The following is a 25,255-nucleotide window of genomic DNA, read 5'->3' on the forward strand; positions in this document are numbered from 1 at the left end:
TGCAAATCGACATGTGCTAAACTAAAATAATAAAAGTCACGTGAGTGGGCGTTGCTATGGTGCGTTGCGTCACGGAATCTATTCGAGAACGTTCTAGTTGGAACGTTCGCCATCTTTGAAGACGACCAGTGAGAGGAAACCGCACTTTCTTTGTTGATATATTGAACAAAACAAATAAAAAAACCCCGATAAAACTACTCTTTCGAACCTCGGTATTGTTAGGAGGAAGGTAAGATCACTTCTTTACACCAAATCCAGTCGCCGGTGTATTCTCCTGATGTTTAAATTCGACGTCTCGACAACATGGCAGCTGCTGGTCTGGCTAAACGGGTTTGGCTAGCTACGAGAATTTATTTCCTTTTTAATATTCTCAGCTGGCAAAATTAAAGCGCTTCTTACAGTTACGGTAGAAGTCAACGACGTACACATTTTGCTCTCACACGTGTATGTTCAATAAGTTAACGCTACGTACTGTAAGAGCTGAGCTAGCTGACGTTCATGTTGTGTAATGGGTGGCTAATGTCGGCGCTAGGTGGGCCTTTGGCTCCGAGATCAGGAAAACAGTCGACGACTTTCTGCTTTATCTCTTCATCTGTAGTCTGTTGAGTGGTCCTAGTCCTTAACCCAAAGTACCACATGTAGAGTTGTGAATTTCTGTATGTAAATGGAGTATTTGATGAAACATGGTAGTTGATGTGGACGGTGTCAGTCCGTTAAAGGCCTCCAGCGAGCCTCAACGTTGATGTTGCCCCCCTCCTCCTTTAGTAATAACTTATCTGTTGTTTGATGCTCACCCAGCTTTTTATCAGTCAACATTAACTCTAAGCAAGTTGCCTGAACGTTATATAGTGTGGGAAAATATGTATTTTTGTTTAGTTGCTGTTGCAGTATCAACTTTATTCCCGTTGTTTGTTTGCAGTCACTTAATTAAATAATAATGAAACGTAAATGATTTGTTTTGATAACTGCAACCAATTATCTGTTTCATTTTTATAGTTTGCTGGATTTTTTTTTACCAGTAATATAATTTGGTAAAAAATGAAACGGATTAATCAATCAGAATGACTGCAGATTACATTTCGGTCTATCAACACTTAACTGATCGTTTAAACTCTCCTTGGTTTTTAATTTACCTTGACTTTATAATGTACCTTTGCTGGTAAACACTGCTCCATTGCAGCTGACTGCAGCCACGTGTAATGCTGTTTTGCATTGGGGGAGGGGTATCTCCAGAAACGATCCTATTTGTAATGCTGCAAGTCAGCAGTCAGTGGCTATGAAAACATTGCAGTGATTGATAAATATAATCTAACGTATTAGGATTCAGTGAAATTATGCCATTTTGACTCGTTCTTCCATGTCTTTCAGATGCGCCACTCAAAGCGAATGCGCTCCCCAGGTATCTGGCTCGATGAGTACAGCTGGGAAGAGAGGATGGACTGTAGCAAACGAAGGAAACGGGATTCGCACAGCAGCGAACGAGAAAATAAGTCCAGAAGAACTCACCGTCACCACAAGACGTTTGAGGGGTAAATATCTTATTTGTCGTGTAAAGTACCAACTGAACAGTATATAAATAAACTGCTGGATCATGTAATGGAGCAGTACAGTTTTATATATCTATTGACCTTCTGTAGGAAAGCTGTTTATATATCTACCATCACATAACGCATATGGGAAAATGTTCCGGCAAACTTTTTATAAATATCGGGATGAAAAAAAATGTACATCTATAGTTTATCTGTATATAAGCTGTTGATATCAGAAATGCTGTAAATCTTAACAGGAGAAATTGCAGTAGTGACACTGGTTAAATTGGGGAGCAACTATTTACAAATGCACATCGGTTAGGACTTAAAAAATATCCAGTCTCCATCTTATTGAGCTTTAATAGAGAACTCCATTTATACCGCTGTGATGAACTTCCAATTAGTTTAGTAAGGATTCAGATTTATAAACAACTTGTGCTCCATATTGAAGAGTTGTTTTCTACAATGTACACTCACTCTCTTATAACTCTAATCTTATGTATAACTTTCAGTGTTTGTTTTCTTAATGGCATGTCAGGTAGAATTTTTTTTTAGTATGAATCCTTTTGCCTTTTAAACGATGACTGTAAATTTGCAGTTTCGGTGTCATTTGCTGAAGGTATTTGCAAAGTTTTGTGAGTCTTAACTTTTTGTGGGCATGTATGATGACCCATGGGGTTACAGTAGATGTTTCCAGATCTACTCTAATTTTAATTCTGTAGAGAGGCAGACTTCTTTTTGGAAGACAGCTGACACCCCTAGGGTGCTAGGTCTCTGGGGGTTTCTTGGCCTTTTTTAGATGCTTAGGTGCTAACATGGCCTGCTTGGTGGATGTGCTCAGTGATTGGAAACATTCTAAGCAAATGCTATCTTAGTGAGCATTAGAGCAGGAAATGTCGGAAGGTAACAGGAATTTTTATGTAAGGAATAAACAAATTCCCTTGAGATCTTTTTAGATGTTGGCATTTCATATTGGCAGAAGTGGTACCACATAGATTTTCACTTCTGGCATACATAATTCTGCAGGTGTAGAATCACAGATCGTATTACGCACCATCAGGTTGTGCTGAAAAGCTTTATCCAACTTCCCCCTGCCAATGGCTCACTGTCAAAGTGCATGAGTTTTAAGGAAGACAGGCTTTCGGTTGCCAAGGAGACAGCTGTATGAATGCTAAAAATTGTCCAAATGTGTGGCATTACATTAACTCTGCATTTGGCATTTGCCTGCTCCTTAAAGTACTATTTGCACAGTGATAATCCATTAATAAAATGCTTTCTGAACTGCAGCCTCTCATTGAACAGGATGCTCGGTGTTCGGTGGCTGTAAATCAGTATGTTGCTAATTACAAATGTTACATAAAAGGCTCAGGGGATAGAGTGTCAGGCAATAGGCGGACCATTAGCACCATCGTACAATCTTCATTTCAGTGCTTGATCAGACAAGGAACTGACCTATGCTCTCTAGTCTTGGTTGTTGACGTGTGTGTGTTTTTGTTTGACTGCAGGCATTACCTGGAGACCCGCAGTTTGAACCAGAGACTGGACTCTCGGGAGGGACACTGTTTGGACATGGCCTGTGAGGACAACAGTCGTGAAGGCACTTGCAAGGACAGAGATCTGGACTGGCACCACTACAGCAAGTCATCCGGGCGTAGTGGTCGGAGTGGTCGCAGCAGGCGAAGCAGCCGCAGGCACAGAGACAGAAGGCGCAGACGTAGCCACTCTCGCCACAGGTCCTCCACGGTACGAGAACCTCCTTCTCCCGCTCCCCTCTACCCCCTCTCGTGTCGTCTATACCACCAAATCGAATGGGTCATTATCGCTGGTGTTTAGCCAATGCTTAACACCTGTCTCTCTGTATCTCTCTGTGTGCTCTACTCTTCTATTAGCATGATTTCCAGTAATGGATAGGGGACTTGGGGGCTCAGGAAGTAAGGGATTGTGAGTGTTTGTAGATTTGCAAGAGAAAAGTGGACCCTGTATTTGTGCTGAAATCTTAGTGGGCAGTTATGGGACGTGATCGTAAAGAATTAAGCTGTATAGGAAGAATTACAAAGAACCACATGTAGAAAGACTGTAATCAATCAAGTTCAGTTTTTTCTGTACTACTCTGAGAAAGTCTCTCATCTGAAAATCTTGTTGCCATGTTTTTCTTCTGTAACACACACTATGTGGTGGCTGGCGCCCATTTTCTCTGACGGGGCTGAATTTGAATTTGCTGCTCCGTCCTTCCGTCCATTCGCCTGGCGGTGTTACTGAACGGGCCGAATCTATCCACCCCTTCACCTCCCCCCCTTGGCCTGGTTGAATGAATGACGATGTCGCATTGTGGTGGCCTGGTGCTGGCTGACTGATGGGTTATTGATGTGATGGCGGATTGCGGCGGTTCCGGTGCAGAGGAGGAGCCATCACCGCAGGAGCAGGAAAAGATCCAGGAGTGTTGAGGATGATGGCGAGGGTCACCTCATCTATCACACTGGAGACATGCTGAGAGCGAGATGTATAGAATATATACTTTTTTTTTCTACTGTTGTTCACACTTTGTCTCTCTCACTCTCTTGTCTGGTTTTTATTTCCAAACATAAATTTAGAGGCTGAAATATTTGGGCCAATAGACTTAATTTTCTTTGGTTAGATATAGCTTGTCAGTGTAACATATTGAGTTGTATGCCAGTGTTCAGAAGCCTGTTATAGTAGTGTAGCTAAACAGAGCAACGTAACATCTGGCAGTGAACCAGCCAAAGGGCAGTGTTTCACCGTGTCAGTGCTGTGTTTCTAACTTCCATTCTCTATTTTCTGTAGATGAGATTGTGTGTACTCTAGGAGAGGGTGCCTTTGGGAAGGTCGTCGAATGCATTGATCATTCTAAGTAAGTATGAATCCGATAATAATACTCTTAATAGCTCAATGTTATGAATATATTTTTCTTACTCTCTTTATCACAAATATTTATTTTATGTGTTTTACAGTGATGGAGCTCGAGTGGCTCTGAAGATCATTAAAAACATAGACCGCTACCGTGAGGCAGCTATGTCTGAGGTAGAGGTGCTTGAGCAGTTGAAGACCCTCGACTCTGATAAGAGATAGTAAGTCAATCCACAGGAACCACAGCAGGCTGACCACCTTGCAGTTATCACGAATGAAAATATTTTTAGAATTTGCCATTCAAGAAACTTACTTTTTGTCTTCTATACCTTTCCTCCCCTTTAGTTCTTGTGTACACATGCTGGACTGGTTTGACTACCACGGCCATGTTTGTATTGCCTTTGAGCTGCTTGGCCTCAGCACCTATGATTTCCTCAAGGAAAACAACTTCCAGCCTTTCCCCATAGAACACATCAAGCACATGGCTTACCAGATCATCCGAGCTGTGCGATGTGAGTAATGAACACATGCAGGCAAAGAAAATAGCCAATGTTTTGTTTTTTTTAAACTGCTTGGTTTAAAACGTATGTGATCTTGTCTTTCAGTTCTGCACAAGAACAAGCTGACCCACACAGATCTAAAGCCAGAGAATATTCTCTTCATTGATTCAGACTATGATATGGAGTACAACCCTGGTATGGTAAGTGTCTCCAAAAATATGCTGAAAAGTCATACCTGCTGAAGTATTTGCAGAAGTCCAAAACTTGTTGTTTGTGCCAGCAGCTGTGAGAGTATTATGATTGTGTTTTTGTCCTCAGAAACGGGATGAACGAACATTGAGGAACCCAGATGTGAAAATTGTGGATTTTGGTAACGCTACGTATGATCACGAGCACCACACCTCTGTGGTGTCGACACGTCACTACCGTGCTCCTGAGGTCATTTTAGGTAAGTTTCTGTTTTAAGCACTGAGCTTAAGATTCAAATGGATCCTTAAGGTGGCGATTTTTTTATTTAGTTAACATTTTATCTTTCAGATCTGGGCTGGGACCATTCCTGCGATGTGTGGAGTGTAGGCTGCATACTCATTGAGTATTACCTCGGGTCTACTCTCTTCCAGGTATGTGGCAGAACAGAGCACAATGACATTAATACTGTGACAATTACAATGGCCAGATGTTTTATATTGTTTTCTCCTTTAGACCCATGACAGTAAGGAGCACCTTGCTATGATGGAAAGAGTTCTCGGCCCCATCCCCACAAACCTCCTGCAGAAAACCAAGTAAGTTGACCACTAACTGGACTGTTTTATTAACATTTCTGTCAGAGAAACAAATAATGATGGTCACCTGAGCATAAGCTCTATACGGAGTTAATTGATTTGTAATCAATTCTCAATCATTGTGTGCTGTACAGGAAACAGCGGTATGTAAACCGGTGCAGGCTTGACTGGGATGTACACAGCTCTTCTGGGAGATATGTCAGGAAACACTGCAAACCCCTCAAGGTAAGAGGACTACCACTGGAAACACTGCTACCTACCATTTATTATAAAATGCAGAGCACTAGATTAAATGTGACATATTTTAAAGAGAAATTGTCCTTTCCTTCCCATTAGCATTACATGGTGTCAAAGAGCGAAGACCACCACCAGCTGTTTGACCTGATAGAGAAGATGATGGAGTATGACCCAGCTAAGCGCCTCAGTCTGGAGCAGGCCCTACGACACCCCTTCTTCTCCTGCTACCGCAAGAACAGCAACAGTAGCAAAAGCAACAGCAGAAGCAGCAGTAGCAGTAGCAGCAGCAAAAAAGACAGAACTTCTGAACCTGTATAACTCTGACCTGTAACCTTGGTCAGGGCCTGGCTGTCAACATGACATTTATCATGCTGCTCGCTGCCAGCCTCCACTTCCTGACTCTCCAGGAGAGCTGTACCTTAACTGACTGTATCAGTCCACTGCCTTGCTTTGCTGTGTTATGTCATAAGCCAGTGTGCGTGTGTGTTAGTGTCTCTCATCAACAAGTTATGTTTTCATCTGTGGCATGTTTTGATGTAATGAATACCCCAACTGTTTTCTATTTATTTGCCATTGTAATTTAATTTGTAGCTTATGAGCAAATACTGGTAAAGCTGTTTTTTTTTATTTTTTTTTATTCATGATGAGCTAAATGGTGTCCATGTTTATTCTATGCATTGTTAAGTGGGTAATGGGTCAACATTGAGGTTTGCTTTACCCTGCATCAGTCTCACCAGTAATAATTTATCCTGGATTGTAGATATAAAAAAAAAAGCTATTGCAGGCAGAAAATCCTTGTATATACAATTTAAGATTGTTTTTGTTTTTTCACTGACTGGTTATGTAACTTTTTGCAGTATCATGTACAATTTCTCAATAAACGTGAACAGACGACAGAAATGTGTCTTGTGTGTAAAGTGTAGTGAATGAGTGAGAGGTTCCATAAAGGTGCAGTAGCTGCACTAAACCGCAGGATGGCAGTAAAAAGCTTTCACATCGCTGCAAACGTACCGCCCGAGGTACAATGTACCATGTAGGGCTATCAGAGCTTTAACTTAAATCTATATCAATTATCTATGTAATTGGAACCTAATCATATTGAATAATATCGAATATTTACCTGTTGTGAGATTGGATCCTCCCTACTGTTTGTTAAACAAACAAGTATGCATTATAACTAAACTGATTGAGGGGGAGAGTAGAAGGTCTGACAACAAAAAGAACTCAATACTCCAAATTGTATCATCGGACTTAAGAATGAGGGACCACCAGTACCAGCCTGAGTGTCTAAACACTGTCCTTACTTTCTTCCCTCCCGCGGTATTGCCTACTGTGCACAATATGCGCTCCCTGTTGACAGTGCACGGCGACATACATTCTTTTAAAGTGACTCTAAAGTGTCATTATTTGTTCACACTTCACAGTTACAGGAAACAAACCAAAACCCTTAAATAATTCAGCAAATGTCATAATGTATCACACCAACAAGACGCAGCCACTGTTTTTAGTTCTTGTGAGTTTCAGTCGACTACAGTGGGTTTGAAAAATATTGTGATGAAAAGTGACATTAGCTGCAGGGACCGTGTGCGGTATTGAACTGAGGTCTCTGAGGGCGATCAGAAGTCGACCGAGACAAACCCTCACAGTCTCACTCAGTCTCACTCACAGTCTCACTCAGTCTCACTCACAGCTGTCAATCTGCAGCCTCCCACGTGGTCAGCAGGGCGGGCGCATCTCAACTAGTTGAACATGCAACTTTTAGAGAGGCAAACAATTGGACCCATTGGTAGTTGCAATTGCACCTCCATGTAGGATACTCCCCAACAAGAAACAACGACCTTGAAGTCAGTAAGCGCCTCTTCTCTGGTTGGCATCCAGATCACTCCCATCTGTGCCTGGCGTAAACCCGGTGCGCACCGCTGCTGCGTCTTGTTCAAGACTAATTTAAGGCAGCGCTTTGAACCTCGAGTCTAGTGTTGTGGAGTTAGTGAATGTGTTAGGTCCCCTTCTTAGTTAGTCCACGGAGCCTGATTACATTTTGGCTGCAGAACTACACCAACAAAAACAAGTTGTTTTCTTTTGATCAAGAGGACTCTGAAGAAAGGATTTCAGCATGGATACAGCCAACAGCTCCAACGGGGAAAGTAAGCCGGTGTGTCAGTGTGCGCCCAAGTCCGCGGTCCAGCGGTGGCTCCCAGGTTTCCCCGTGGCTTTGTGCTTGCTGATGTCCCTGAGCTCCGTCACAGTGTGTCTTCTGATGAGCTTCAAGACCCAGCAGCTGGAGTACCGGCTGCAGATGGAGATGAACAAAGCGTCCGTAATCCACCCGCCGCGCACGGCTTTTCTAAACGAGGATGGGACCCTAATTCCAGAGCTGAGCGCCCCAATAGGAAGGCTTGTGGACGAGGTACATGACACCAATTGTGGATTCAGTTAAAAATTGATTGTCACAGTTGAATACATAATGTGTTTGTGAACCTCTGACGGACGCACTGCTTGTCTGTGCGTAAAGTGTGCGTAATAACAGGGAACATGTGCAGGGAGGTTTACAAACACACCGCCATGGCACTTTTTGGCAATTGCACCCTAATTATTCCCCCTTAAATCAGTCCTTTTAATGCATGACCTTAAGGATGAACCATGCACGCAGCTGGCCAATTAGTTTGCAGTTAAAGCTCTTTATAGGGTGACATAAGCACTGATGATAGACACAACCTATAATTTCATCACATGGAAAAGAAATTGAGGAAACTCATTTTATTTGAGAGCCTGTGTGTAATGGTAGAAAGATTATGATCTCATTATTGTTATTGGTACATTATTTTCATCATATTCCATGCTCTGACATTTTTTTGCTTAATGATTTTCTTTTTAAATCTTACACTGGAATTTGCTCTGTGCGTCTGCAGAAAGTGGCGGTGCTGATGCCGAAGTTGAGGACAACTAGGGATGTTGGCCAAGAATGCTCCTGTCCTCCAGGTATCTGTCTCTGTTCATTGTAGCATTAGTACCACTTCCCAAAACACACAAACAAGACACTAAAAACCTGTCCCCTATCAGGTCAAAGATACAGTCTAGGCATGACCGACTGCTTGTGGAACCTGATAGTCAGTCTGCATATGATGCTTTTGGCGGCTCTCCTTAACTTCAAGACTGTGTGTGTGTGTGTGTGTGTGTGTGTGTGTGTGTGTGTGTGTGTGTGTGTGTGTATGCGCATCTTTTTTTGTGTGGAGGATTAAGGCCCCTAAGCCCCTGTAGAAGGGGCCATACTGTGACAGCAGAGCTCAACACTCAGCAGATCAGTGGGGTAGGGATGTCCAGCCTGAGCCCTGATGCCTCGTGTCAGTGGGGGATGCTCACTTTAATAGATGAGCAGCCATGTGCCAAGATTGGCCACGTTTGGCTTGTGGTGTTCATTACAGGGCTTGCGATAGTTCCACGGGTGGAGAACAGTGTGTGTTCCACATCATGTTACACACAGAGTCCCCCGTTATGCCTGTGAATTCAAGAAAGATGGTATTTATTTTATAATATTTGATGTGATGTGTACGCACATGTTGATGAAGCGTGGACATCAGTGGGTGTGACCAACTGATCTCAGCTGTGTATTAAATGGTTTACATGAGTTATTTTACCACACCTGTGGAAAGGAACGTTGTGCTTTATTGAAAGAGAAATTCTCTGGCTTTCAGCAACAGGATGTGTGTGTGTGTTTTATTGAAGCTGGCATTCATGACATTACAGTTTTTTAAAAAAATTGCGTCTCAGGCTGAATTTTGCTGTTGTTACTGGAGAGAAAGTATCTGTTCACACATATTTTCTTCTTTGAAATTTTTGTCTGAAGAAGTTATGGCAGAGTTTTTTTAAGATGCTTATCTACACATTTGGGGAATTTCCTTCCCCGGCTCTTCTTTCTTTCCTTCTTTCTTTCTTTCTCTTTGTCTCTGGGTGTGAATAGCCCTGCAACAACAGGAACAGGTGAAAGCGTTCACAAGTGGAATTTCTGGCCCACTTTCAACACATTCTGTTTTCCAGTCTGAAATCGGCTGTGCCAAAATAGCTCGCTGGGTCTTGCTGGCTGGTCAGCGAAGTCGGTGCAAGTATTTGTTGATTGCACTGGATTCAGCAGAGCCAAAGCCACTGATTTGGCAAATGCAAGTTGTAGTTCTTTGCTGTAGTTCCATTTTTGACATTTAGAGCATTTATGACTCAGTGGAATTGTAATCAAACGTGCTTGTACCTTGTAAAATAGTTGCCCAATTAGGACTTGCTGGGTGCTTTGCATTTTAATGTAATTAGACTATTATATCACATTATTCTATCAGATGTTGCATCCCATTTTCCTGTCAATTTTGTCAAAAGTGGTTTTGGCACTGAGATACAACCACTCCAGTCCACAAGTATTCAGAAGTCTATTTAAAGGTCTCTCTTTCCAGCTTCCTTTAAATATGGAGTTTTGTTTTTAGTGAAACAAAAGGCTATTTTGTTTATTGTGGCTTTGATGCAACTGAAGGCCTGTGCACATTTACTTTTTTCATGTCCCAACAATTAGATTGCTCAATACAGACTTGTTAACATTACTCTGCAAGATGTGTTTGTCTCTCAATTGGGGTTTCTCAACCAATAAACCTGCAATTGTAGTGTTTTTCCAGGTGTTTTTATGCTCAAGAAGTCACATGAGCTTGGTGCTATCAGGGGTGTGCATGTGTTTCAGCTAAGTACTCTATATGTGACTTATGTAAAATGTTTTTATCTACATTTATCTGAGTGGGGCTGTGCCTACATGTGTGCATCCCATCTGCGGCCTTGTGAGAGAGTGTACATGTCTGTATCATGGTCCCATGTGACTGCGTGTGTGTGCGTAAGTCTGAGTTTCTGTCCCTGAGCCTTTGAGGGGCCGACAGAGGCACCTCTCTCAACACGACACTGTAAGAAGAGACCTTCCTCTCCCTTTAGCACCAACTCTTCCCACCTGAAACTTGAATCTCTCACCACCAGGATCACAGGCCAAGGTATTTCTGCCTGTATGTGTGTGTGTGTGAGAGACACACGCTGCCACACAGCATGAGCAGCATTTCTGCCATTAAAGCTATGCCCTCCACATCAGGGTGCTCACTTTACAGTGTGCATGAAGACAGGGGCCCAACAGGGGGCAGCACTTCTGCAGCGGCGCTGAAAATTATGATGTTAAATTTGTCATTGACACTTCTGACTGAATGACTTCCTTCTGATGAAAAATGAAAGTTTTTTGAAGGCAAAGCCCTCTGGTTCAGTCACCACTGGAAAAGCAGAGACACGGTCTATAAATAGTATTTGACTCCAGGCTTTGACTCAAGGGACATTTATCTCTCGTATCGCCTCAGTGGAAGCAACATTATGACACTTTAATGCTCACAGAAACAGCGCGGCCAGCCATCGTTAAGGCTTAGGCAAACTATCTCACAGTCCAACTCTGCTTACAACCTTCAGGTGTTTGCAATTAACACCCGCCTGTTCCCTCAACAGACACACACAACGCATGCTCTCGTAACACAAACGTACACACAGATTCATTACTTACACGTGAACACAACACCTTTGGCTGCGCTAATTAGAACCATGTGAGGGCTTGTATGTGTCCTGTGAAGGGGGAGTGTATTGTCATCTCTGCAATTTGCATTTAAGGGCCGTTTAACACGTCTGATGCTGGATAGGGGAGCACACAGTCTGCCCACACTTGGACACAGGCCCGAAAATAAACGCTAGCCAGAGACGGCCATTAATATTACTCAGTCACTAGTCACTGCAGACTGTGCAGCAGGAGCGGGTGCTAAAACGATGCAGTCATCGCCCATCTGTTGAAATGACAGTTTTTGGGGGAATTTTTATGTTTTAACAAATTGAAGGCATACATGGTCTTTAGTGGTGTAAACATTTGAGTATCAGATCCTTTCAGAACAATTGAATACATTTAAAAATCCACTATGGTAAATGTATTTACTTTCTGAAAAAATACTTTGGATTTACATTTAAAATTTCTTTCTAGAGATTGTTGGATTGCATTGCTTCTTTCACAGATTTTTTTTTAACTGTGTCAAAATATAAACTAAAAAGGCCAAATATCCACCAGTTACAGCTTCTCAGTTGTGAGGATTTGCTGCTTTGTGTTGTCTTTTGTGATTGTAAACTGATTATCCTTGGAGTTTGTTGCACAAAACATCCAATTAAAAGATGTCTTTCTGTGCTTTAGGAAATTGTGATGTTCGTTTTTTTTTTCTTTCTGATTCTATTTCTGGTCATCGACTAATTGAGCCCTTGTTCATGTACTGAAATTGGTTTATCGAATATTGTTGTTATTGTTATAGGACATCACCTACAGTTAAACGTTTAAGTTTAAAACACTGTTGCATATCCTCAAGTGTACATTTATTTCTTACGTCATAGTTAGGACTGAGGTCCTTCAGTAAGTATAGGTCATATATAAGTATTTGGTGTTAGTGTATATGAGGGCACGAGGTCAGACCCCTGGCTGTGCTGTCAGATCAATTTCCATCAGATAAGAGCTCATTAACGCACTGAACGGGAACATAGGCCCCCCATATATGTGTGTTTGTGTGTATTCATATAATTGAGAAAGCATGCTCACAGCAGGGTTCCTTGACACTTGTACACATAGCAACAGAAAATGTATTTAACATAAATTCTTCTCTGCTTTCTGTCTCCATATTCCTACATATGCAGTGGGTTACTATTATAGTCCCACTGTCTGCAGTTGCGAAATACAGTTTAACGTCTTGTGCGAGGTCCATCAGCTGTCTGCTGGTGTTAACCAGCCTGTCTGAGGATCAAACTCTCACCCAGGAGGCAGAGGGGAGGCTGCATGCTCTCCCTGCCCAGCTTCCTGCTCTCTTGCCTGCAGGAGGAGATGGGGGGAAAGCCCGGCTTTTAGGGAGACGGAGTCCTGAGATGGGGCCAACAACCCCCAGGACTGCATTTTGTTTTTAAAGCTACAATAAATCAAACGGGAAGCTTGCAGATACTTATACAATCTCTCACCACAGGAAGAATACATAGGCCATATAAGATCCATTAATGACCATTTTAAAATAATAAACGCAGGAAATTTGTTTTCATAAGTGGTCTTGTTTTAGATTTGTTCCGCTATAGCTTCAGGCTGTAGGCAGTTTTTTCAAGTATTAATATGCTGGAGAGCAGCACAGCTCTGTGTGTGCACGTGTGTGAGTCTCTGCTTCCTTTTACTCTATGTGTCTATTTGTTCACTTGCATCCATGTGTTTTGTGCACGTGTGTTTGTTTTGATGTCTGCAGGCATATGTTTTAGTGTTTGGCTCCCAGTGAACGACTGCATTGCTTTAAATTCACGGTGTATGAAGTCAGTTATGAAGATGGTATCCTGTGGCAGAAAATCCAGGTTCCTTCTTACACTGTGCTGCAGGGGAAATAAAGGGATTTCAAACCAGGGAAGAATATAGACAACTACTGTATCTTATTGGGATTTAGTCTTTAAAGGAAAAATGCTGTATCGGAAATGTTGCCGATTACTTTATTGGTGATTATTTCTTTATGATGGACATTGTTAGGAAGGAAATGGCCTCATCCATCCCCTCTTGCCTTCATCCTTCTTTCCTTGCAGCCTGCTTTGTATTTAGCACCATCGTCATATGGACAGCAGCTTTACGGCTGTGCGAGCCTCATGTCCTCAGGTTACTTCTATCCATCAGCTGATATGTCTGTTATTCCCTCTGGTCACTGTAAGAGTCAAATAAAAATGAGTGACTCTTCCTCATATCTTGTCCTCATTTGGAGGATCATTTTGGAAGGCTCGAGTGTGCTCTGTTTATTTGTAGAAGGGAAGGGGAATGCTGCCTCTTGGAAAGCTGGAAATATTTAGTTTGGAGATGGCTGTGTCTGTAGCGCTAGGTTAAAGGAGTGAGATATCTTAGATTTGGATTTAAAGCTAGCGTAAATAGTGTATTTCAGAAGCATTTTTTGATATATTCTAGAAATTCTCTTTACATCCTGACAGAAATCAATAAATCAAATTCTCTTTTCTAAAAAAAACCTGCCTGTCTACCTACCTGCACTTCTTCTGCATATGGCTTTTGAACGATGACAAGAACTGAAGGACAGGAAATTGTCTGGTTTATTTTGTTTTGGGGGGAATTTTTATTTTCCTGAACTGTGTATTGTGTGGAACTATGTATGACTAAGACATGAGGTAGTTGGATACAGTTAGCAATGACAACAATGTGGTCCTCTCCAGTAGTCAGGCACTGTGTGTTCACATGTCTTTAAAATCTAATCTGACTAGTGATTGGTTTGTCTAGTGATCAAAGTGTTATCTAGTTATCTAGTCTGATAAATTTACTCAAGTGATGTCTCCTGAAGACTGCAAGTTTGAAAGAGAACAAAATCTGAGAAATCAGAAAGAAGTGATGGTTAGACGACTGGGTCAGAGCATCTCCAAAACTGCAGCTTTTGTGGGGTGTTCCTGGTCTGCAGTGGTCAGTACCTATCAAAAGTGGTCCAAGGAAGGAAAAGCAGTGAACCGTAGACAGGGTCATGAGCAACAAAAGGCTGGCCCGTGTGGTCCAATCCAACAGACGAGCTACTGTAGCTCAAATTCCTGAAATAAATAATGCTGGTTCTGATAGAAAGGTGTCAGAACACACAGTGCGTCACAGTTTGTTGTGTATGGGGCTGCATAGCCACAGACCAGTCAGGATGCAAATGCTGACCCCTGTCCACTGCTAAAAACCATCTACAATATGCACGTGAACATCAGAATTGGATCCCCCGAAGCAATTGAAGAAGGTGGTCTGCTGTGATATATCACGTTTTCTTTTACATCTTGTGGATGGCCGGGTGCTTGTGCGTAGCTTACCTGGGGAACACATGGCACCAGGATGCACTATGGGAAGAAGGCAGTGTGATGCTTTGGCCGATGTTCTGCTGGGAAACCTTGGGTCCTGTCTTTCATGTGGCTGTTCCTTTGACTAAGCATTGTTGCAGACCATGTACACTCTTCCATGGAAACGGTATTCCCTGATGGCAGGATAATGCGCCATGCCACAAAGCAAAAATGGTTCAGGAATGGTTTGAGGAACACAGCAACAAGTTCAAGGTGTTGACTTGGCCTCCAACTTCCCCAGATCTCAGTCCAATCGAGCATCTGTGGGATGTGCTTGACAAACAAGTCTGACTCATGGAGGCCCAACCTCACAACTTACAGGACTTAAAAAATCTGCTGCTAACATGTTAGTGCCAGATACCACATCACACCTTCAGAGGTCTAATCGAGTTTATGCCTCGACGGGTCAGGGTTGTTTTGGCAGCAAAAGGTGGCCCTACACAATATTAGGCAGGTGGTCATGATGTTATGGCTGATCGGTGTAGATATATGCTGTGGCTGTTGCAGACCTATAATAAACCTGGCCTACCCGCCTGTCTACCTATGTACCTGCTTACCTGTGCGCACTCTACCCGCTTCACTCTACACTATGCACATACATGACACGCCTCCGCATAAACGGCATCCAGACCCCTCCCCTCTCTGTCTCTCATCAGCCTTCTTATTAAAGTTAGCTTTGTGAAACCACAGTGTTTAACAGCAAGGCCAACATTCTTCCTTTTGAAAAATAAACAGCTGGACACAAGCCCGCCAGTCGGCAGCCCACGAAGGCCCACAAGGACCTCAGGAACACACAGAGGAGCTAACGGCCGTGTGTCAGGCACTGAAGCCCGGCAAGCGCAGGAACAGCCAAGCGGAACTCTCTGAACAGACCGACTTATCCTGTAACGGTAGTCCGTGAATCAGTGAATCAACACTGATTCATAGAAAACATTGCTGGATGCAATTATCTTTTAACATGATATCGTATTAGCTGTGAGGTCATTAACAGCAAGAAATGATGTGGAGCAGATGAAGGAGAAGAAATTAACTTTTATTTTATTTTATTTTATTTAAAGGAATTTCCATCCATATGTTCATATTTATGCTACACATAGTAGGTCGTCACCTCTTGGCTAGCACTGGACACATTCATTCCCAAAAAGAGCCTGTGATTGAGCAACAAGCTGTAAAGGCCTGTTTATATTATCATATCATTGTCTTTTTCTAGGCAAGATGGAGAACTGAGTTTTCTCATGCTCCTCAAAGCTCCATATAATGGTGCAAGGATCCAAAAACAAGAAGTGTTCTCGTGCAACTTCCAACATAAACGGGGGCCAGATGACTGTTTCTTATTAGTGGACATTAATGTAACACAGTTATACATTTCTGAGAAATATTGTAAGATTAAGTAGCAGTTTTACTACAATAACTTATTATTTTAGCATCTTCACAACACAGTTGGATACTATATTATATACGATTAAACAATAGAGAACATTTAACAGGAGGTTTGGTCCAAAATGAGATATCAATCATTTGAAAAACACATGGCATCAAAGTAAAACTTGATTTAGAAGAACATCTGATTTGCTGCTTTTCATACAGTAATGCTTTGTCTGATGCACATGATTTCAAAACACCAATTGTTTTCAGCAGACCAGTGTGCATCAAAAGCATCAAGTGGTGTGTTAAACCACAGGGACATAATTCATTTCTTCAGTCTTGGATTGATTTAAGAGCATCGCCGCAGAATCATTCACGGTGTCTCTGGAGCAAGAAAATCTGTTAACTTAGCAGATGGCCTTTTGAAAGGTTGGTAATTATTTTAATATGTCCATATTATATATGCTTGTATTCAAAGACATTCTTGTTCAGGACGAGGCTACAGGCAGCAAATGATGTGAGAGCATAATGCTTAAACCTTTCAACAAATTAGCGACTAAACTAATATGTAACCAAATTTGAGCATTGTCATCGTTGCTGAAGGTCTGTGGAATCAGGGAAGTAAAGTTAAGCACATGAGTTACAATTAATTGCATGCTGGCTTCAAGTTTAAGCTAATTCATCTGAAACCTTTACTAAATACAGAGATATTTTAGTATTTTTAGAAGTTGTTTCATTTAATTTTCTTCCGATTTTGTCCTCCTTACTTAAAAGCAACAGTGATAAACTTCTTATTTATTTTTAGACAAAGGCTTAAATGCTCTAGAATAAAGCATAGGGCAATAATAGATTTTCTGAATGTGCAAAATAATCAGTCAGTATCAAAAATTTTTAAGTAGACTTTAACAGGAATGCCATGTTTTCAGCAAAAGGTAGTATAGTCTGGTTTAGAGCTTACTAAGCAGACACTGTGCCAAATGTGGAAACTATTATGATGTTTTCTTTAATTATCACAAGTGGCAGGTGACAAGGTGAATAGCCTTTTAATGGGGGAGCAGAAAAAACTCTTTAACACCACCATGTGGCCTCTGGCTGGCTGACAGCACTGTGAGGTCAAACGATCCCTCACTGTGCTGCAGTATGTGCTTAAACCTGTTTAATTATTAATCTGAATTTAGACCTAAAAAGGTTGAAGATGAACTCTTTCAAATTGTGTTTGGAAAGGCAAAAATAAAAGTTCCACCAAACCCGTAAAGTGGAAATTTGCTTTAATTGCAATCCCAGGAACCGTTGAGATGTCCAGCATGAATAAAGATAGACAGAAATACGTGTCTTTTGCTCGGCACTTACATCCCAGTTGATCCATTAGGAATGTAGTGAGGCTGAATCCAGCTGCAGGATGGGACTCACATGAATACACCTGGATTTATTGAACAGATAGCATCTCTGGATGGGAACCCAGACAAAAATGGAGGCAGACTTGGAGCAGAGGTTATCATTTATCCCTCATACAGAGTGGAATGAGCAATCAAGGTATCTCTCCTTGGGAACCATAGAGACAGGGGGTGTTGGACGTGTGAAGCAGGGCATCAGTGATCCAGATGGTCTCACTGTGCTGAACATGCTCCTGCTCAATGTAAAAGCCCCTTGACAGGCTCGTCACTCTCCCAGCACCTCTTTAATGAGAGCTGGGCTCGTAAAACTGGGCCTGAAACCTTTGAACGAGCCCTCCGCATCACTGGTCCATGTTATTCTGTCATAACAGGGAGGCGAGGGCATTTTGGAGTAGAGCGCTGGACAGCTCTCAACAACTTAACACCACCACTCAGGGAGGGGTGTATTTACGTGTCTCAAGCCTGTTTTCTCTCTTAGTTTGACCTTTGCAAATGTGTCTCTGTCTTTCTGTCCCTTATTTCTTATCACCGTGTCACAACTGTGTGCTCCCTTACAAGCGATACACCTCTCTCCCTCTGTTTCTGCCTTTCCATCCTTGTCTGTTTTTATGATTTGAGGAGTGTATATTTAATGCAGGCTCTGGGATGTGGATGGCCTGAGACTGCCGTGCCTCCACAGTGGGTCAGTCTGTTAGCTGTATGTATACATTAACCCAAAGTTCATCCAGGAGTGAGCCGGGGGATGGAGATGGCTATCATGCATACTGTAAACAGACAATGAGGAGATGCAGAGGGACATTCTGAGGGTAAGTGGGCGCTACCTCAGGTGTGTCTATCCAACAGGCTAATTTCCTGGTTTCATAGCAGTCAGTGAACATATCACTGGCAGCTCTATTTTGCTGACACAGAAAAATGTACTAGTGGACCACAGGCCTCATAACTCCACTATGGCATGAGAAATCAGAAGAAATAACCCAATAATTATATATTTTCGTTTATAATAAAAAAGGAGCTATGAATCATCGGGGATCTTGGTCAATTCTGAGGGCGTCAAAACAAGGCAGAGACACAATCAACTCAAACACATTAAGTTTAAAAGCTCTCATGGCAGGAGTTAACCGACCAAGACGTGCCGCCGTTCTCGTCTCATGTTTACAGCCGTGTGTAACACATCCACAGCTTAACATTGAACCGCAGTTGCTGCAGTTAAAGTATCAGCTTCATTGTGTGTGGAACAGCCTGCCAAAGCAGACGATGGGTCATTTCACTCGCAGAGGTTTTTCTGAATCTGATTTTTCACACAGTCGTTTTCCAGCAGCATGAATATCTGAACATAATTACAAATAATGTTACACTAAAATTGCCCTCTCTAACTGGATTACCGGCCAAGTTCAAGCTTGGGTAGAAATGTGCGTAAGTGTAAATTCATACGTACATCTTTATGTGCCAGCAATTGGGTGTGTTTATCAGCAGGTTTGTTGCCGATGGTGCTGTGACAGTGTGATAATGGGGCGTTAAATAAGTGTTAATGAGCGCACAGTGGTGGACACACATCATGACTTGCCGCCATTAAATTGAAACACTCGTTTTCTGTCAAAAACGCTGTCGCTGCCGCCGCCACTCACTGTCTAACTGCCTTGGCCAGATGGAGGCACAGAGGAGGGTGGGAGCGAGGGAGGAGGAAATGGAGGAACTTAGTATACCAAAATATAGTGCACATGTTGAAACTTTTTATCAGCGTTCCATCTGTTTCTTCCATATTGAGCAAACGTTTGTGTGCCTCTGCATTTTCGTCGTAGAATGTGTGTGTGGGCCTGCATGTTTGCTCACCTCACATGTGTGTTGTAATTTCTGTGTGTGTTCCTACGTTTCTGCATACCATCCATCAGCCCATCTCCATTGCCAGTCTCTATAGGGACGTCTTATCTGCATATTTGCTGTTCCAACTCAAGAATCATAATAAAATGAGCCCTGAGTGTATTTTGGGAGCCAGGAGAGTATATCACAGATGTCCAGTCAGCTCTGGTTACACATGGAATATCTGGGTTGAACATGTGGACAATCTATCAGGTCCACCATCTCTCTTCCCTCTCATTCTCTCATTTTCTCTCTGACTGCATTCAAATTCTTTTCCTCCATTTTTCTTTATTTTTCCTACTTTCTTACCTTTCTTAACACATCTGGTCTTTCTGGCCAGTCAGTGCACAAATTCAGTTATTTTGCACACATTACTGACTGTGTTGAAGCATCTAATGTGTGCGAATGAACAATCTATAGTGTTTGTTTGTGAGTTTTTGTGTGTGCTACAAGATAATTTTTCATGGTTGAGAAGCTGCAGCCTTGACGCACATCAAAGAGAAGATGGGTTGCTGTGGTTTAACAAGACAGCAGGGACAACAAATGCGTATACACATGCACATGCACACACTCACACACACACACACACACACACACACACACACACTAACATACAGCCAGAAACATTTAGATGCATTTACACGTTTAGGGTGCTGTCACTGTTGTACTTGCTGTTAATGCCTCTTAAATCCAGGCACCGGGATGCACTTTTGGAACCGAGCAGGGCCTTTTTTCGTCTTGTTTATTTACTTGGAGTGTTTTCTCACGTCCATGTGGTTCTGATTGTGTGATCTGGAACAAGGACAAAGACGGGAATGAGTAGAGAGAGTACGGAGAGCAAGACAGCAGCAGTGGGGAGTGTCAGAGAGACGGATTTGCACAATGTGATTCTGATAAATGGAAAAGCAAGAATTTAAGATATATGTCAAGTGTACATATGGAATCTAATGTTACAATTCATTTTAGTGTCTTTGTCATTTCAAATTACACTATGTCTTGTCTCAATATGCTGTTATTGCAACACTACCTTGGCTTGCAGCACTGCCTTCTCTGCCTTCAGCCCCATATGATTCCTTTTACGTTCTAAACAAAGAGTTTGGCTGTTTAAAGAAAGGATTAAACCAAAAACTATGTATACACAGCTATAACTGCCCAAATTGGCCCTTAAATAGGGAACTCATTTATAACACACAACGGACCAATAAGGAGACCTGACCCAAATCAAGCTGCTCATCATAAAACATGTTGTTGAGAGTAACAGCTAAACCACCAGTGCAAAGCACTTCTCTAATGTAGTTTTAATTGGGAGAATTGGCTTGACTTATCATCTACGAAGTCAGCACACAGGCAGGAAAAATACTGCTGATCAAATTAGCTGTTTTGTTAGAGGCGTCAAGATGGGAGGTCGGATTTCTGGCATATGGAGGGACTTTTTGTTTATTTTCTGATTGTCTTTTACAATGGAGTATCAGGATTTGTTAGATTCTTTAAATGTTTTTATGTAAGGCACCGTGTGATTCAAGTTTAACCATCGCAAACTGATTGACCACAGGGATACTTGTAGTAGTGTAGTAATACTGCACCCCATTAGGCTTCTAAATTATATTTTGTATTACCTGGCTGTTTTTTTCTGAGATGTTGAAGTTGTGAGCACTGATCAGTCACTGCTCAGTGAAGACTGTATCCTAATCCATTTTGCTTTGCTGGTAGAAAACATCCACATCAACTCACAGCCATTCACATTTCTTCTTCTCTTTCTATTCAGTCTTTCTAATGGGAGAGTAGAAGATCTTCCACATTGATATTTCCTCTTTTAAGGCTGAAAAATGTCTGATGTAATTGACATACACATGGATATGTAGCCAGCCTCATACCCGAAAGAGCCTAACTACTATAATTCACAGAAAATCCCCCATAATACCTTCCTGTTTTATAGTTTTCCAATAACACAGACCTGACTTCTGGACAACATTTGTACATTTTAGAAAACAGGAATCCCTCTGAGCCATTTTTTTAACAAGCAGATGTCTAGGAGACATCTTTCCTGGCACAGGATGTCCTATTGATTTATTCGTGGCAGATTCTAATCAAATCAGACAGACGTGACAATTTGTCTGTCTGGTACAGCAGTTAATTTGCAGTACAGATCAGCTGATTTTATTTGTTCTAATTACATCTGAACTTTTAAACTCTCAGTTTTCACATTCGCTCTATCTCTGTCTCTGTTTCCTCCTCAATCGGGAAGACAGACAGGGGTAAATGGAGCGTAAGTACCAAGATGTTTATCTTTCCTGTCCAGGATTTTTTTGCTCCCCGAGTGTCTGAATGCCTTTGTGTGTGTGTGTGTGTGTGTGTGTGTGTGTGTGTGTATTTCTATGTGTCCATGTGTTTGTGGACAAAGCAGGTGAAATACAAGGCATTACGTGGCTTCTTTGTCTGTTGGTGGTATAACATGGACAGAAGGGGTGACTGCAGGAGATCTAAGGGGTAGGAGGGGTGTGGAAGGGCTGTGTGTACCCCAAGCAAACAGGCTAGATAAGATCAGAGTGGAGGGAGCACAGCTGGAAGCCTTCCTGAGCTGACCCCTTTCTCCGCCTCTCTCACATTCCTCCAAACCCCTCGCTGCCCTGTTTCTCCCCGTTCTCTCTGTCCCCCCATTTTACCTCTGAACATCTCTTTCCTGCTTCAACTCATCTTTTCACTCCCCACCCCCGATTTGGCCTGTCGCTGCATCCATTATTCTTTATTTTTCAAACAATATCCTCATGTTTGGAGTTTCCTTAGATCGTTTTTCTCCTTCTGTGTGGTGTCTCCCCTCCTGTTCTTGACTTTACTGCCTCTTCTCCATCTTCCCTCTCCTCCTCCTCCCCCTCTCAGCAGGACCTCAGTAAAGTGGGGTCAGCCTTTAACATGTAATGCTATGTCTTTCCTCTGTTTCTTCCCTTGCTCTTTGACCATGTTCATTAATACAAGCCTCTCTAAACTGACCGATTGCCTTTCATGTTTTCCCCTGGGCCATGTCGTAGACATGACAGTAGACCCTAACATTTCAAAGTAAGGTTTCTCTGCTGGGGTGTGTATGCTTTCTGTGTGTATTTTACATTTGTGTTGTCTGCCTGTTAATAGGCTCAAGACAAAGCAAAAATAGTGCAAAGCAGCAGCAGTTTGTCAGGCGTGAGAGCTAACTGAAACCTTTTTTTCTGCTGCAAAAATAGGTGCATTAAAATGAAAATGCATGAGAAAGAGGAGGAGAAAAGTGAGGAAAAGGGGGGAAATATGAAACGCTTGCAGCCTGTCATGTCTTGGGATGATTGTCATGTATATTTAGCTCTGTGTACGGTGACACAAAGACAGCTGTTGTTGCCAGCTCACTTTTATTTTGGCCTAACGTTGGTCCCTCCTGTCACTTTAACCAGACCCATATCTGTAAATAGTCTGTGCTGCTGACAGACTGTTGAGACAAATAACAAGCTTCAGAACTGAGATATTATCTTTAGATATTAATACCACCTAGGGTTTATGGATCTAATAACCCAAATTAACTGAACTCAATCTCACGTTCAGATTTAGATCTTTGCTTCATGCCACACCAGCACCATTGGCGTTGTTTGTTCAGCCTCTTGTTTCAAGTACTAATCCTGACAACGTCTTGACCTTTTTAGCAAGACTAGAGGCCCATAATCTCTCCTGCAGTGAGCTTTAAACCCTAAACAAGTCCCATTTAGTTTTTCCTGTTTTTGAAACACTAAATAGGACACATGCATACACACCACCCGCCCTACCCAGCCTCAGAGCCCTCCCCTCTTTCCTCTGGGGATTGGACCTCCATCAGCACCTTGGCACTGTTCTCATACCAGAAGTGTAGGGGGAAGTGGAGGATGGATTAGGTGAATGAGTACTATAACAAGCAGATCAAATACATTTGAGACATTTGTTACAACTTTCTAAAAAATATTCAGAAACATATTGTAAATAATATCAATAACACAAAAACTGAGCTGACAATTGTATTTCAAAAATACCAAAAGGAGGATCATCAATACACAACAAACATCAATACAGGAAGAATGAGGATCAGGGCTATAGGTCTCTAAGGGGTAGGGGGCAACAGGGGGGAGAAGTAGGAGAACTGGAAGCAGTTGGGCCTGATCTTTTCGCTTAGGGGGTCAAATGGCCCTTCACAAAAAAAACGTATCAAATGACCTGGCTTTAATGGTCCTGAAGTTGCCCGTCTGTCTACTTGTCAGTCTTTCATTCTGTTGGTCTGTTTACAGGTCTGCCAACTGTCAATCATCAGTCACTTAGTCACACACACACACACACACACACACTATGCCATGGCCCCTCAGACCAGTATGTGACCCCAGGCACTGATATTCGACTGTGGTTGATGTTGAAGGTGGAGATGGAGCTGAATCGAGTTAGTCAAACTCTTTTTTCGGATCCATGTAGCACGAAACAAAAAGACCCCGAGGAGGACATCTAACCTGGTTACAAAGAGCAAACAAATATGTTTCTCCACAGGGGCCAGTATAAACAGGTATATGAATATGTACACAAACGCAAAGCTTGCATGCCAACACATATATGCAGTATAGTACATGCACATAGATGCATAGCCATGTAGCCATATGTGCATGTGATAGGAACGCACACACAGATTTTGGATGCAACCCAACAAACCCATGAGCACTTTGACTGTACTCCAGCATGTCCAGCACACACTCTCTCTCTCTCTCTCTCTCCTGCCAATCAACTACAGGAGACGTAGAAAGAAACAGGAAAAAGAGGTTAAAAGTATGGCGTCTTTCCTGATCCCATCTTTTCTCTTCTCCCCTGAGGCTCCCAGAATGAGGCTATTGTTGTATGTCCTCTTTCTACTCATTCCAGCCATCATTTATCCCTCTTTTCTTTTATCCTACAAAACTGTGTTCTTCACATAGTTTGGATACCCTATATGATCGACATGGAGTGTGTAAAAAAAGAAAAGAAAAAAGGCCTGCTTCATGCATATGAGTCCCACACCATGCCCCTCTCTCCTGCTGGTTGTGATTGTACGTCTGGTATTGGGCTCTTTAGTCTTGTGTACTGTGGTGTCAAATTTGTGCTATGTGGTGTGGTATTGTGGTAACAATGAGGGGGCGGAGGGCAGACAGGCTAAACAGGGCTCTTCTTTAAAGTGAATAAAAAGTCTTCAGTGTGGAAAAAAAACACTCTGTTTTTCATTCACATTTCTCTGACACACTCTGGCATACACAGACATGTGTGCACACTTGAGGTACGCTGACGATCCTGCCTCCGATTAGATGTTTTCTGCAAGTGCAGCCCATGTGTGCAGGGTATGAGTGTGCTTTGCCTATGGAAGCACACTTTAACACTGAAGACAGCTCTAGGAAAGCATCAGTAACATACGCTTTGACAAAAAGAACCTGCATCTGGCTCTCTTAATGAACAACAGGGCTTGCTCTACCGAACAAGCATGGGAGACATTTACAAGACTCTTCTGAATGTTTGAAAGAAATTACTGAATACATACAATACAATACATTGATATGTAGTCAAAGACGTACAAAGGGTAACTTAAGCCATGAATTGTTGAGTTTTACTAATTTTACTAAGTGGTTTTAGGTGTTTTTGACCATTATTGGTAATTTCTTATTTTTTTGCCATGCAGTGTTGCTGCAGGATGGTAATGGTGGTTGGTCAGTCGACGGGTCCAGACTGAAATATCTCGATAACCACTAGATGGATTACCATGAAATAGTGTACAGACATTCATGGTTCCCAGAGGATGAATCTCAATGACTCTGGTGGTA

General features: G+C 42.2%; 2 protein-coding genes across 3 annotated transcripts in view; both read left to right on the forward strand.

Annotated features, from left to right (window-relative positions):
- Positions 1-64: 64 nt before the first annotated feature.
- clk4a (CDC-like kinase 4a) lies at positions 65-6,813 on the forward strand. 2 transcript variants are annotated; one of them, XM_051419163.1, is made up of 13 exons: positions 65-229; positions 1,369-1,529; positions 3,035-3,272; positions 3,927-4,029; positions 4,332-4,398; positions 4,499-4,615; positions 4,740-4,906; positions 5,000-5,094; positions 5,213-5,342; positions 5,432-5,514; positions 5,597-5,676; positions 5,811-5,901; positions 6,013-6,813. In XM_051419163.1, exons 2-13 carry the CDS (start codon positions 1,369-1,371, stop codon positions 6,229-6,231), a joined length of 1,551 nt encoding a protein of 516 aa, XP_051275123.1. In that variant the 5' UTR covers positions 65-229; the 3' UTR covers positions 6,232-6,813. The 2 variants fall into 2 exon arrangements, with proteins under 2 accessions (XP_051275123.1, XP_051275124.1); XM_051419164.1 differs by lacking the exons at positions 65-229; positions 1,369-1,529; positions 3,927-4,029 and having other exon boundaries at positions 3,127-3,272.
- Positions 6,814-7,668: 855 nt separating this feature from the next.
- Positions 7,669-25,255, forward strand: part of LOC127374862 (collagen alpha-1(XXIII) chain) — a 118,519-nt gene continuing 100,932 nt past the window's right edge. The window contains exons 1-2 of the mRNA XM_051420510.1: positions 7,669-8,320; positions 8,823-8,892. Coding sequence (XP_051276470.1) covers positions 8,027-8,320; positions 8,823-8,892 — 364 coding nt within the window. The 5' untranslated portion in view covers positions 7,669-8,026. The remainder of the gene's footprint in view (positions 8,321-8,822; positions 8,893-25,255) is intronic.

The sequence above is a fragment of the Dicentrarchus labrax genome, unplaced genomic scaffold (genome assembly GCF_905237075.1).
Source record: "Dicentrarchus labrax unplaced genomic scaffold, dlabrax2021, whole genome shotgun sequence".
Taxonomy (NCBI): domain Eukaryota; kingdom Metazoa; phylum Chordata; class Actinopteri; family Moronidae; genus Dicentrarchus; species Dicentrarchus labrax.

Bases quoted from the DNA above. Each gene is read 5' to 3' on its own strand.
- clk4a (XM_051419163.1), top strand. From the start codon at position 1,369: ATGCGCCACTCAAAGCGAATGCGCTCCCCAGGTATCTGGCTCGATGAG. The intron at 1,530-3,034 runs GTAAATATCTTA...GTTTGACTGCAG, and splicing joins CACCACAAGACGTTTGAGGG to GCATTACCTGGAGACCCGCA. The intron at 5,515-5,596 runs GTATGTGGCAGA...TTTCTCCTTTAG, and splicing joins TCGGGTCTACTCTCTTCCAG to ACCCATGACAGTAAGGAGCA.